Below are 13,178 nucleotides of genomic sequence, written 5' to 3'. Positions count from 1 at the left end.
GCCTCTAAACTTTCAGCTATCCCGAAATGATGATAGGAACATAATGAAAAAGGAGAAAAAACACAGTGGGATGCACGTGTCCCCGTATAAGGGACATGTATGGTTACTCGGAAACATCATAATCCTGCTACAGCTATACATATTACTGCGCGCATATGGGTGGAAGACTGCGTATAAATCTTCGAGGCGGTCCTTCGTTACAGACGCCCTCGACGTCGTCTTGGAATTTATCCATGAACGAGTTGACGACGATACGACGCGGCTCCAGACACTACAGTTCCACGCGTGGTCAAAGACCGTACCGCGTTCTTTGCGGTGTCCAATAAATCGTTTGTTTCAGAAACGCTCATAAGTTTTCTGGCACCGCCCTATCGACTTCGAGCAAGTTATAAGACGATTCATCTACGGCCAGATATTTTTAGTTAAAACATTCCAAAACTTATCTTATATTTTTTAATTTATTTGAGTTCGCCATTTCTGTCACAGAATTTTCATTAAGAGAAACTAAGGTCAATTAAACACACGTTAATTCATTGAAAGAAATAAACTTTCTACCATATTTCAATTAGACATTATTAAATGTAATTGTGATTGATAATAAATGAGGTACCACGTTATAGCACGAGATGTAGTACGAAAAAACTGGTCGATAAAACCGTTCGTACAGTTTCAATTTCACTCTTTCATTCAAGAGGACCGACAAAAAAGAGATGAGCAAGCACCGAGCAGATCATAAGGTATCAACTTTTTACACGCGATCGCAGGAACAATAACAACATTTCTATAAAACGTGACGAATGGAATCGGTTGCAAACACGGTCTGCAATAAATTGTATAAGAATTTTGCCCCGCTTTCTTTTCACTCGTGATCGTGATAAGTCATAAACAATAAGACCCTACAAATCGAAGCCGTTTCCTTCTTTCTCCATCGATATCCGTGTTCATTGAAATTAAGATATACGTTTTATACTACTGTTATACGATTATGGTTCGGTTTATACCGCTCGCGATTTTCTTAATTTCTTAACGACGACAACGTCGAGCGCTGCTTATTTTTTCGTATGTACTCTCTAGTCGAGTGCCACTTCAAGGGACGCGTTATTCACGGCTCCCAAGAGAAAGAAACGCTTTTATGACTCTCGTTCCGTCGTCGGCCCTTGTCTTCCGGGATCCAAGACAGGCGGCCGCTCCACTTACCCACTTTTCACATGAAACGTTCCCCGAGTTCTTGGCAAACGTTCGTGACCGACCAGCGAAACAGCTGTTCCTTTGGATAACGACTGTACAAGCGTTACTTTTCAGCCATGTTATTACGTTCAAACGATTTTGATTCCATTCGTATGATCTCCCATACTAGATAAATAGTGTGAAATAAAAGATAATGAAAGTTATCATCAGTGTTGAATCAAACAATATTAAACATTCAAAGGAACGTAAGTTTATTAAAACCGCTATGTCATTAAAAAGAAGTACGCCTCCATTTACTTCTTTTTAGAAAGCATAATCAAGTTATCCTAGATTTAAGTAAAAGGGAATAATTTCAATGAAGCTAATCTCTATTTTCTTCCATTCTGACTTGCTTAATCACAGTTAAAAAATAAATGAAACGATGTCGAGATTCTAATCACAATAAAGCTACACGTGTAAATTGCACTACGATACGAAAATAATGCACTCTCGGCTTACAATTAAGTAACACTGGCCACACAATTACTTATCGTTAATTAAATCAGCTCGAGCGTTATCTCCCACGGTCCCTCGTACGTTTCGCAACCCCTTCAGTCACGAGTGCCTCTTCGCTCATGCAGACTAGACTTATCTAACCGTGATACTAAAGTGCAAGCACACAAGCTGTACCAGATCTTGTAATCAGGCAATACGCGACTCACGAGATGGAAGAACAAGTCTTCGCCCCGATTTCAGTCTTAACAGAGCTTTCTCGCTGGCCTTAAAATACGCTGTTAAAATAGACTGCGTTCAGATACAATAAAGATCCTAGTAGCCTACTTCCTATATAATTTTAACTTAGTTACAATTTATCGACTTCCATCACTTGCACCGTTACTATTTTTATGGTCAAATGTTCTCATAAGTCTCCTTTATTATTGGTTATCGTCGTTCTGGTTCCAGAAGATTAGAGCGGCTCTTAAGCAAATACTAACCAGACATTCTCCTCACTTTAGCCGCTTCGATTTTTCCCGCCGTTATGCGCCCAGTAGGAGGAGAGGCCTGCAGCGAATTTCTCTGTTACTCGCACGGGTTAGACGCGCGATAAACGGCTGCATGGGCAGGATTAAAATAATTTTGCGATCTAACCGCACGTAGAGAATGTCCTGACTCGACCGCATAACAAAAGTAGGATAATGATAGAGTAAAGGCGGCGAACGGGAGAACGGAATAATTCGAATTTTCCCAAACAACTTTTGCGCAATATCTGCGACAAAACTAGCGGTTGCGATCGCTGTTGGAGCTGATTTACTTTGTTAGTTGTTCGGGTAATGATCCGTGTCCCTGTCAATGGCGATAAAGAAACCAACTCGGAAGAAAGAAAAACGAGCAAACGAGGGAAAAGAAACTTAGGAAGGCGACGCGACGTGACGCTGATGGTCGTAATCGAAGTAAATCGAGCGTAGCCAGGATGCGAGTATTTTCACGTTGACGGGATTACAGTCAGACGTCGATAACGGAACTAGGACGTGACAAAGAGGATCGACAATTCTACATAGTTTTGCATCTTCGTTCATCATGTTGTTCGCGATTAACGATTGTTTTGTTGCGTTTAGATCGGTCGAACGAAACGTCGCTGTGAAGCGTCGCGTGTAATGCAATTTGACGCGATTACTTTTCCCTTGGTCCCCGCGGCACTTTCTTTACCCGGCTGTGTTGCTACGTGTACGACACGACGCACGTCCATGCACGGCGTTTAAGTCGATCGGACACGCCTCGAGGTTTGATGCGGACAGACAGCACGAGAGAGAACGTTCGAAGCTCATTCGATTTTACTGATCAGCCTGGATTATTTCTTTATAAAACAAAGAAAGAAGCAGAGGTATGAGGAATGTAGTAGTGCTGTCGACATGTTGGGATGCGTGGCATGAAACGTGCCAGAGCGGATCCGAGCTGAGTCAAGGACTACGCGTTAGATCTCGATTAATTACTCGACTAAACCGCCGAGCGGAGATCCTGGACATACATGTTGCACTTCCTGTCGTTACACTGAATCAGTTTCAAGACAGAGAGAACGTTCTTGTAATGAGTCTGCAGCGTGAGTCACTGGCAGCACGATTATGCGAAACATGCCAAAGCGAAGATATCGAGCACGCACTTAATGGATCAGTCTGAAATCATCTCGAACGTCTACAGTCGACTTTTTTTTGGGGATTAGAACGTGACGGTCAAGGAGGTTCGATAAACTTGGCACGCGGTGCTATTACCTTTGCCACTCTCCGATTCATCGAAACCGCTTGAGATCATTCAAGAACCGATTCACGTACGCACCTACGGGTTACTCACGTCGCCACGTGGCTCGCGGAACATACCAATCGCGATCGATGAAGCCTAGCATCTGTGGAGAGGATTGCGTGGCGTAGTAAGCAGTTACACACCGGGCCGATCGATTACGCAAACCATTTTCGATTACGTTTGCTAAGGCTTCAAAGGCAAACATTACGTGAATGTACAAATTAATTAATATTGACTGTGAGATATTCAAAGCGCATTAAAATAAATGGATTCAATTTCGTGATTCCAAGAAATAAGTAACAAGACAGTTCCACTCACTGTTGCACGTATAATATGTCTTCCGTTTAAAAAAGTATTATGTGCGAGTCATAATGCAACGTGAACGAAAGTTTGTGTTTTGTCTCAAAGGAAAAAAGGTTTGCACAATTTTAAAGGCTAATTTTCAACGTGTTATTACTGCAGAATGTGTAACATATTCGGTATCATAAAAATTGATGATAACTCTGAAAGTTGCGCTCAATGGTAGGTTAATTTAGTGCCTCTCTCTGTATTTATCCGTGGAAAATCATAAGTCAGACCTTCGTGACGCGCCTGCTATACTCGGTCGGCCGGTTATGTAACGTAATAATACTTGCGTTCTGCGTAATTGCAGTGTCCCATATTCGGACCAACTACCTTCCTTTCCATCGCCGTATCTTTCCTCGCACACAAGTATATGCGAACGTGAGTTATTGAAACTAAGATGCCACGTGAAACCTATCATCGTACGTTCTTGCAATAAAGATATCGGAGGAAATTAATCTTCTAACGTTAAATCGCTAATCAATCCCATTACCGATCCTATATTGAAAATAAACTGTTCTATAACCGAGTTTCTTCGTAATTTATTTTCTACGTTATTTCTCATTCTATTTATTCCTTCAATCTCCTTGAAATATAGATTCCGCCGGATTTATTAATTGAACTCGACCTTTGAAATAAAATTATTATTGGAAAATACATTTTATTAACTGCCTGTAATTCATGGACAGCAAATTTAAAAGATCAATTAGTACCAATTACATTAAATGAAAGTCTGCTAATGCCGCAATTTTATTAAAATGATTATAAACTAACGCTTAATAGGCTGTTTCTTAATTACTTCGATAGCTGAACAAATCGGCCAGATCAATTAATTCCATAAATGCCAGTCAGAGTTAATGAAGTTCTCTTTAAAAAAAATTCATCAAACCGGGGTTTATAAATTGCCAAATCGTAGTGCTGGTTTAATGTAGACGGAGCGTGTGCTCGGACAAGTTTGACGCGAACAGGCTAATTGAATGGAAGAGGCTAGCCGTAAGGCGACGGTTGAAATTGAGAAATACACCGCGGTTAGTCACGAACAGGCTCAACACGGCTAGTCACGACCTCGTAACTATTTCGTTGCGCCGATGCAACGCGATGGTGTCGGCTTGTACGCCGCATTCTCGTTGTTCCCGCTAATTGGTACAAATTAAAACTGGACCGATTCCGTTCCGTTACGATTCGCGGGAAACAGCCGGATGCAAAGGTCAAGGATCTTTCTGAGTTAGATCAGAATACTTAGTAGATTCTCAGTGTCAGGAGTTATGTGAATTTCATGACACTGAAGCCTCTTACGTACGGTTATTACAATGTTGAGTCGTCCTTCAAGTTTATTAATGACTTCAATGGAACGGTTCATTAATGTACGAAAACTATGAGCTCTTTAATTTTTATTTGACCATTCCACTTTATCGTCCGAACGTCAATGGTTCCTATTGATAGAGAATCCAATATTGATCATCTGTCAAATGTCCGACATCAACAATGTCGGCTTGTATGTCGACCCGTTATTTGATAATGAATGACTGAAAAACATGGCCCCAGCATAATTCAGGTCCAACATCACTCGTAATTGGGCTTGTCAGGCGGATCTATTAAGATCACGTAATCAGTAACATGGTCAGTAAATGATCAGTAACCCTCTTTGAAGGGTAAGGATATAATACTATGTACTGGTGAACATGGTGATAACGAATGAAAAGTATTGGTGTCACTATTGCATTCGGGTTTTATCATTTTCTCGACCATCGTGATTCGAATACCAGCAGCTCTCATTCTTCTCACTGCCATTAACATGATTGAACTCCGAGAAGAAAGAGCGTTGTGCTTTTTCAACTTTCATGCATATCGTGGTGCGCCGTGTGCACAAAAAATTTTGGTAATGAACCAGCATTTTTTCTCCTCAGCATAAAGTAATCCGCTAGCGGTGGTGTAACAAAGACAATCAGGATGTACAGAAAACTTTCTATAATATCAAAGGATGTACCATTCGTTTAGCTTCCCGGCAACAAACTTTCTCTGGGAACACGCAAGAAATTCAACCTACGCAAGATTATCAAGAGATCGAGTTCGTTTTACGGTCTTCTCTGAGAATTATAATTCGAGGACGCATTTCCGGTAATATTAGCTCATTGTAACTCGTCCTCCAACCCTACTTTTTATGTATAATGTATATATGCATAACGCATTAATTTAATTCGCTAGAAACGGGTCATTGCGTGTCGCCGAGAAGTAAAAGCAATCTCATGTCCGCGATGCTGCAACCGAGAATTATTATCGATCCTCGTGAGAATGTGAGCTTGAAGCCTGCGGGAAAATGACACGATGACGGGTGAAAACCGGACGAAAACTGAAGGATAGAAATCTCTGTGCGTTGAAAATATTCAGTCAGAATTGTAAATATTCAGCGCGTTAAATCAACGCGTCGCCTTTCGTTAATTATCCATGGTTGACATACAAAATAAATTCTGCACGTGACTCGCTTTGTCAGTCGATTACGAAATAAGAATAGATTAGGAAGAAAACCTTCGGGCTATCTGTCGATAGGACCATTAATCCTTCAATGGATTGTCTGAAGATTACGTACATACTTTTGTGGCACACCTTGTACGTGGATTCCGCTACGCATTGTTGAATTGTTTATAGAATAGTTCGGCCTTGAACTGGATTAAGATTAAGAAGTATCAAATTGGAATAAAAAGGGCAGAAAGAATGACGGCGATAAAAACCAGTGGAATAAGCACACTGGCAATGAGTAAACGGAATGTCGGTAATAGAAAAAGTAGCATGAAAAATGTAGAATGGAATTTCAAGGACTGCACTCTATATACAAAACTGAGCTCACAAAAGTTCGGCTTATGCCCGATGACTTTTAGTTCAGCACTCACAAAGTAGTCCTTCAAAATGATATACTTAGACGGTAGTTTGTGTGTTAACGAAAGTTCTATATTTACGACTGAACGTGCAAAACTGACTCGATTCGCGCACGTACAGAATTTGTACACGCCTACAGTGCGTACACATATGTAAGTTTCCCTATCTTGTTTAACGATCGCGGCTAGCGAGTCGCATAACTATTGGCGATTCCCCTACCTGCGAATAACGCGTATTCAAATCGCGAGTCCATTCAGGACGATGCATCATCGATGCAAATCATCGAATTACATAAGGTTGTTTCCCGCATTGAGTGCCGGTCGAGGTATTGTGAATTTTATCTGCGAATCGCGACCCCGAAAATAATTGCGCTGATGACGAATGGTGCTCTACGGCCTCCTTTCTATTCAACCTCAAAAACTGATGAATTACTACACTTAATATCGATTTATACTGGTGATTTTTATTCTTTTCTTTGGAGCGTCGAATTATCTACCACAATTTCAGGTAAATAAAATCCGGTCGACAGTCGATTCCAAACACATTGCATGTGCTCGGGTGTAAAAATTGGAAAAATCGAGGAACTGATTTTGCCAATGAATAAAAGGAATATATTGAAGCTGACGGTGGCTATACGTATGCATTTTAATATTCTCTTGCAGCTCTCGATTCATTATTATTTTTACCGTTCCCAAACGAGATCTTTCGGATGATTATCTACAACAAGTGCTTCCCTCCCTCGTTTATTTAATCACTCATGAATTTTATCAGTAAATAACGAATCATGTCACGTGTAACTAAAATCTCTACTTAGCCACGACTCTCCTCAAGCACGTGCATATATAAAAATCCTCGACCCAGAAATTTGGTTTCACGCAACATGATAGACAATAATTGTAATACGCAGAATTGGAATTAATTAAATTTCCCACTTAATACACACGATTAATGCCACTCACGAATACAGCTACACACTTACCGCGAACAATGCGCGAAAATAGCGGCTAATAGAAATTCGCTTCGCATAGTTTGATCGTTGTCTTTGGAATATTCAATTAACGATAATTGTCGAGAGTCATAACAGCGAACGGAATCGTCATAACGTTAATAGGCGTCGAGCGTCAATCGACAACGCTGGCAGCAAATTGAACGCGCCGAATTAATTAAGGCCGCGAAAATCGGCTTGGCAACGGTGAACCGCGGCCGAGACTCGACGGCTAAAACTCTCGCAACCGTGAAACACAACGGGTTCCCTCGTTAATTAATTATAGGGAATTGACGCGACGAAACGAGACGAGACGACACGCGAACGCGCTCATTATCGAACCATCATTTCGCACAATGCACGCCGCGAGCCGCGACTTTCCCTCGCGCGGTTACATACAAACCGGCGCGAAATCGTTGTCGAAATTTCCATTCGGCCATGTCACGTACTGCAGGTATCGCGCGGCCTTGGGATTATCGTGTTGGCAAAAATACACGCCATTGTTAACTGGAACAGCTGTTAGCCTGACTACCTTCCGTCGCGCCGCTTCGATATTAAAATGCGCGTGCATAATACAGTAGCACGGAACACTTGCGGTTTTTCCAATACAAAACATGCAATAAGTGTTATACTCCTTTTTTTCTTATACATGTTAATCGTAATTTGCCGATTCGCGATTTAGTTAAAAAATGAATTAAGCACTATACTTCTACTTAATTATTAGTATTTGCTATAAAGTTTAGGATCCATTGTGTTTGCTATTAAATGGATATTTCCCAATAGGTCATACATAAAGTATCACTGTTCAATACAATTTATTATGTATTTTAAATGCTTCCGAGTGGTATAAAGTGTAGGTACCATTGTACCAACAATTTACCGGACGTTCTCATAAATGTTGTTGGTAGTTTCAATCGATACAAACGACTGGATATTGCCCGTGTTTTCCCCAGAGCCATAATATCTGCAGTTATAGAGTTGAATACATGACCCATGTTTCCCATTGTGTACATAAAAATATACTATAACGTATTTATCTTTTAAATTGTATATTTTTTATCCTTTAAATAAACGAATTCTATTTTATGCACCGTTGTTTTATTATCCCATTTGAAAGACGTACGTGCTGCCGTAAGCGAATTTAATCAAGTTCCCTCAAAATGTCTTACTTTGAGTATCCAACTCTAATAACAAGCGTCTTCCTTAGAACGCCGAGAGGAGGACGTACTTTTAAGCAAAAGCACGTCTGATCTTCAATCTGTACCATGTCTCACCTTCTTCCATCTAACTAACCAGAAGGGAAAACCACGAGCGAAAACACGACATCGTGATTATCTAAACAGGAGAATCTGCAAAGAGCCCTACGGCTGTTCACAAGTACACACAGGAGGGTTGCGAAATCCAAGAATTCACGCTTCCAAGATTTACTTTCAAAGCCAATGGGAACACTGTCCTTTCTGTAGCAGCGTACGGAGAAAGGAAATCGACTAAGACGTTCGTACGATGGATGGAGGAAGTACAAATTATTAGAAATTGTTCTCAGGGATTTTTTCCAACTCAGGTCTTATCTCTCTAAATTCAATATTTGTGAACGGTTATTACTCGTCGCTTGGGCAAGCTTGACCAACCTGACTATACTCAATCACGTAAAACACACAAAATGTGCGGAAGACGCGACTTCCACGGATTTAACTGTATCGCATTTAATAGAATCTTTGAAATTGGAAATAAATTCTGTACCAATCGAAATTGGTAAATTCGCATTCTCGCCTACTTAATTATTATAATAAAATATTCATTTCTTCAAAAATAATGTCATGTTTTATAATATCTTACAAGTAAATATATTTGACAAAAATGACAGTTTACGTGCATTTAAATATTTTTTAAATATCTCTTCGAGACAGATTGAAATCGTGTTAGCGTTTAATGTGATTAGATTGCTCAACATGTGCGTATTGCCAAGTTGAATTTATTCCTTCCGTTGTAATTGCATGATGCCTGTATACGTATACTCCGGGGGTTAATAGAGATCCCTGTCGTCCAATTTTCGACATTGTTACTTGACCGCTGGCTTGACTGCCTTCGCTTTACGATGTGCGCGGTTCGAAGGAGCAGAGGAGGAAGATGACGCGCGACGAAAGAGGAGAAAAGGAGGAGCACCGTAAGTGGCGAATTCCCGTCATTAAGTCGTTAGTTGGACGCAGGACAACAGGCTAACCGTCGGCTTAACTGGCTGCTGAACTTGATCGACCAATTGTTGACCTGCTTGCTCGATCAAAATTTGCCATGGGTCACCACCACCTATTACCGCTTATCCTTTTTATCCCCTGAACAACATTTCCGATGCATTGAATTATAAAGATCCACTTATGTAGCATCAGACATTTCGTATTTATTGGAATACATCGACAAAGATAAGTCAATATGTGCTTTGTATAATATCATGTTATGTACAATACGATAGTTTGCATAAATTCATACAGGGATATGAAACAGATCTTTATATGCAGCCAGTAGACTAAATCACAGTTAATGGTAGATCACTTGATGGATGTGAAGTAAGATCCTACTCAATTCAGACAAGACTTCATTGAATTTGAACGAGGCTGTGTAAGCGCGTAACAAGATTTCATTGGAACTGGCTCCATTAAATAAATTATATATTGACGTTTGGAAAAACTAGTAGATCGCTAGAGATTCAGCTCCGCGTATTCGATCCTTCACCACGATAACCTTTGTGCACCGTCGATAAAGATCGATGAATCCCTCTCGTTGATCGTGGAATTCCTCGTACGATTCTATGGGTGCCTCCAGTCCAAGAATAATAGCCTGATGGCCCCTGGATTGTGCCTCATAATACTAGGAAATTACATTACAACCAGCAGCTACCGTCTCACGGATAATTGTTATGCACCAGCGGTGCAACATTGGCGTACCTCTAGCATATAGTCAGTCGTACTCGACGCTGAAGAAATTTCTTTTAATCCTTATTCATACGATTCCAATTAAAGGACTTCAAAGGGACGATGCGAAATTGTTGAATCTTCAACGATCAATTTCCCTTTCAGCAAGGGGTATCAAACGCCTCTTTTGCTCTCCAGATTTCTCGATTCGGCTCGAGACAAGAATTTGCCCAATGCACACGAAAATTCCTCTTTGTCCTGAATTGATTAACCTTTCAGAGATTAATTATTCGTAACGTTTAATCGGCCCGCGGTTCGATGCTAATCGAACTGGTTCTTTCGCAAGAGTAAGAGTGACCGACGTTATCGATTTTACATAATTAAATAGTCATTCAATCATAAGCCTCAGTTTTAAATATTTTGCTCGAAGAAACAGTTACTAATAGAATATAAATATTAGCATCGACCTCCTCCTGCATTTAAATAGCTTATGCTGTCTCGTTCGTTCTCTACGTCAGTTCCTCATTCGTCCAGCTCTTCAAAATTAGCATAAATTTTATTTCATCTCAGCATTCGACAGTGTCACCAGACTTTGCATGCCTCTGACGAGAAAGATGCTGAGCCAAGCTTTATATAACGAAATGTTTCCTTTGCTCCTACTTCCTGCCGATCGAAAAACGGGCTCACTCGGTCAGAAAACACGCAGGTGACGAGTCCATAATCAAGTAGTCGCGTGCTGCTCTTCTTCGTGCTGTCGGTTCACGGTTCGGCTGACCATCCATTGGAACTTTTGCTGGTCGTTTAATTCTTCGTCGTCGCAGAAACGATTCAGGAAAAGGCACGATACTCGGGGCGAACAAGCTCGCGGTATCAAATTTCCCGTGTATCGCGAGTTGATCGTATCAGCCGAGTGGATCCCGCAGAATGGACGTGAGTGCACTTTCCATAGAAATGTTCGAATAGATTGGTAGCCGCTCGCTTCCTACCGACTACATGTTGAATTCTGGTAAATGTTGCGATACGAGCTGAATCCTCGTAGACATGTCTCTAGGTGTATCTTAATCAAATGCATCTATCTGATTACTCGACTCGATCCAGTGATCATGTAGTGTTCGGTTAACTTTCAAATGTTGAAATATACTCGGATTATTGATATTAAGTCGAGATTCGAAATAGCTCTTCTAAAAGACAAGCATAATTGAATTATTTCATCAGGAATTGTGTTGATAAGATCATATTTGAATATGTGCATGAAAAAGAACAGAAACATTTTAATAAGATCAGAGACAAAATATAATAAATCAATTAATATTAAAATTGTCATAAGCTATCAGTTATGTATTAAGGAATGAAATGAAACGAGCGAATTTGTTCCTAGGAGAACAAGGATAACGGCAATAGGACATCGACGCTACAATGGCCGGATTATCTTGTCATCGGCGTAATGCTGTCGATCTCAGCCGGGATCGGACTCTACTACCGATTCACCGGGGGCAGACAACGCACGGCCGAGGTTAAGCGCTTGGAAAATTAATTTTCGACATGGACGATCGAATCGACACACGAGTCGCGATCCAATATCCGTGATAAACTGCGTTCGGGCAGATATGTACTACGCATTTAATAAGATCAGAGACAAAATATATAAATCAATTAATATTAAAATTGTCATAAGCTATCAGTTATGTATTAAGGAATGAAATGAAACGAGCGAATTTGTTCCTAGGAGAACAAGGATAACGGCAATAGGACATCGACGCTACAATGGCCGGATTATCTTGTCATCGGCGTAATGCTGTCGATCTCAGCCGGGATCGGACTCTACTACCGATTCACCGGGGGCAGACAACGCACGGCCGAGGTTAAGCGCTTGGAAAATTAATTTTCGACATGGACGATCGAATCGACACACGAGTCGCGATCCAATATCCGTGATAAACTGCGTTCGGGCAGATATGTACTACGCTACATACATACATGTACCGATGCAATGGCACGTTCTTAGATCGGGACATATGTATACATAGAACCGGCGTTCCAGACTTCAGATCTTTCACCTTTATCGTCCGATCGATCTGGCTAAGCGATAAATATTGCCATCGACACAAATTGCCAACTATCGAATACGCTATTTAATTTATTGACCCACTCGACGGGCTCGATGAATGATCATGGAGAAAGAGAGATGGAGAGAGGTGTCTGTGTGTTAATTAACACTGGAAACCTTACGAATCAAAGGCCATGCGTAAATTACTTACTCATACATGCTCACAGTTTGATTGGCTATGCAGATAATAATGATACATTAGATGAATAGGAGACTTTTCATGTCTTCTGCAAGTCACAGGATCAAACGCAGATATTTCGAAATTCTTGCTTGCATTTAGTACCTACTATATCCTATATCTAGTCAAGATCCATGTAGAGTGAAAAGACACTGAATCAATAAAACTATTTATAATGTTCTATTTATTACGTATTAGGTGAAATGTAACAAAACTGTGTTAAGGATGTATTGGCTATACAGTCAATCCCAAAAGTTTATGCACTTTAGAAACGCATTTTTTAAAAAGAAATCAGACGTCGGAAGAACATTGCTAATAATAAAC

General features: G+C 40.5%; 2 protein-coding genes across 11 annotated transcripts in view; one reads left to right on the top strand and one right to left on the bottom strand.

The window, feature by feature from the left end:
• The window catches only part of by (focal adhesion protein tensin), a 132,178-nt gene that overhangs the window by 90,852 nt on the left and 28,148 nt on the right, over nucleotides 1-13,178 (bottom strand). The window lies entirely within an intron of this gene.
• The window catches only part of LOC108632166 (putative sodium-dependent multivitamin transporter), an 8,435-nt gene continuing 5,386 nt past the window's right edge, over nucleotides 10,130-13,178 (top strand). For 2 of the 4 annotated variants that reach the window (XM_026819441.1, XM_026819439.1), the window contains exons 1-2: nucleotides 10,130-11,499; nucleotides 11,948-12,082. In XM_026819441.1, the coding sequence (XP_026675242.1) occupies nucleotides 11,986-12,082 (97 nt within the window). In that variant the 5' untranslated portion in view covers nucleotides 10,130-11,499; nucleotides 11,948-11,985. Of the gene's footprint in view, nucleotides 11,500-11,947; nucleotides 12,083-12,261; nucleotides 12,431-13,178 lie in introns of those variants that run through there. The other 2 variants (XM_026819442.1, XM_026819440.1) reach the window with 2 other exon arrangements.

This window comes from Ceratina calcarata, unplaced genomic scaffold, assembly GCF_001652005.2.
Source record: "Ceratina calcarata isolate Rehan_Ccalc_2016 unplaced genomic scaffold, ASM165200v1 scaffold151.2, whole genome shotgun sequence".
In the NCBI taxonomy this organism is placed as follows: domain Eukaryota; kingdom Metazoa; phylum Arthropoda; class Insecta; order Hymenoptera; family Apidae; genus Ceratina; species Ceratina calcarata.
This window is presented reverse-complemented; position numbering and strand designations above follow the sequence as displayed.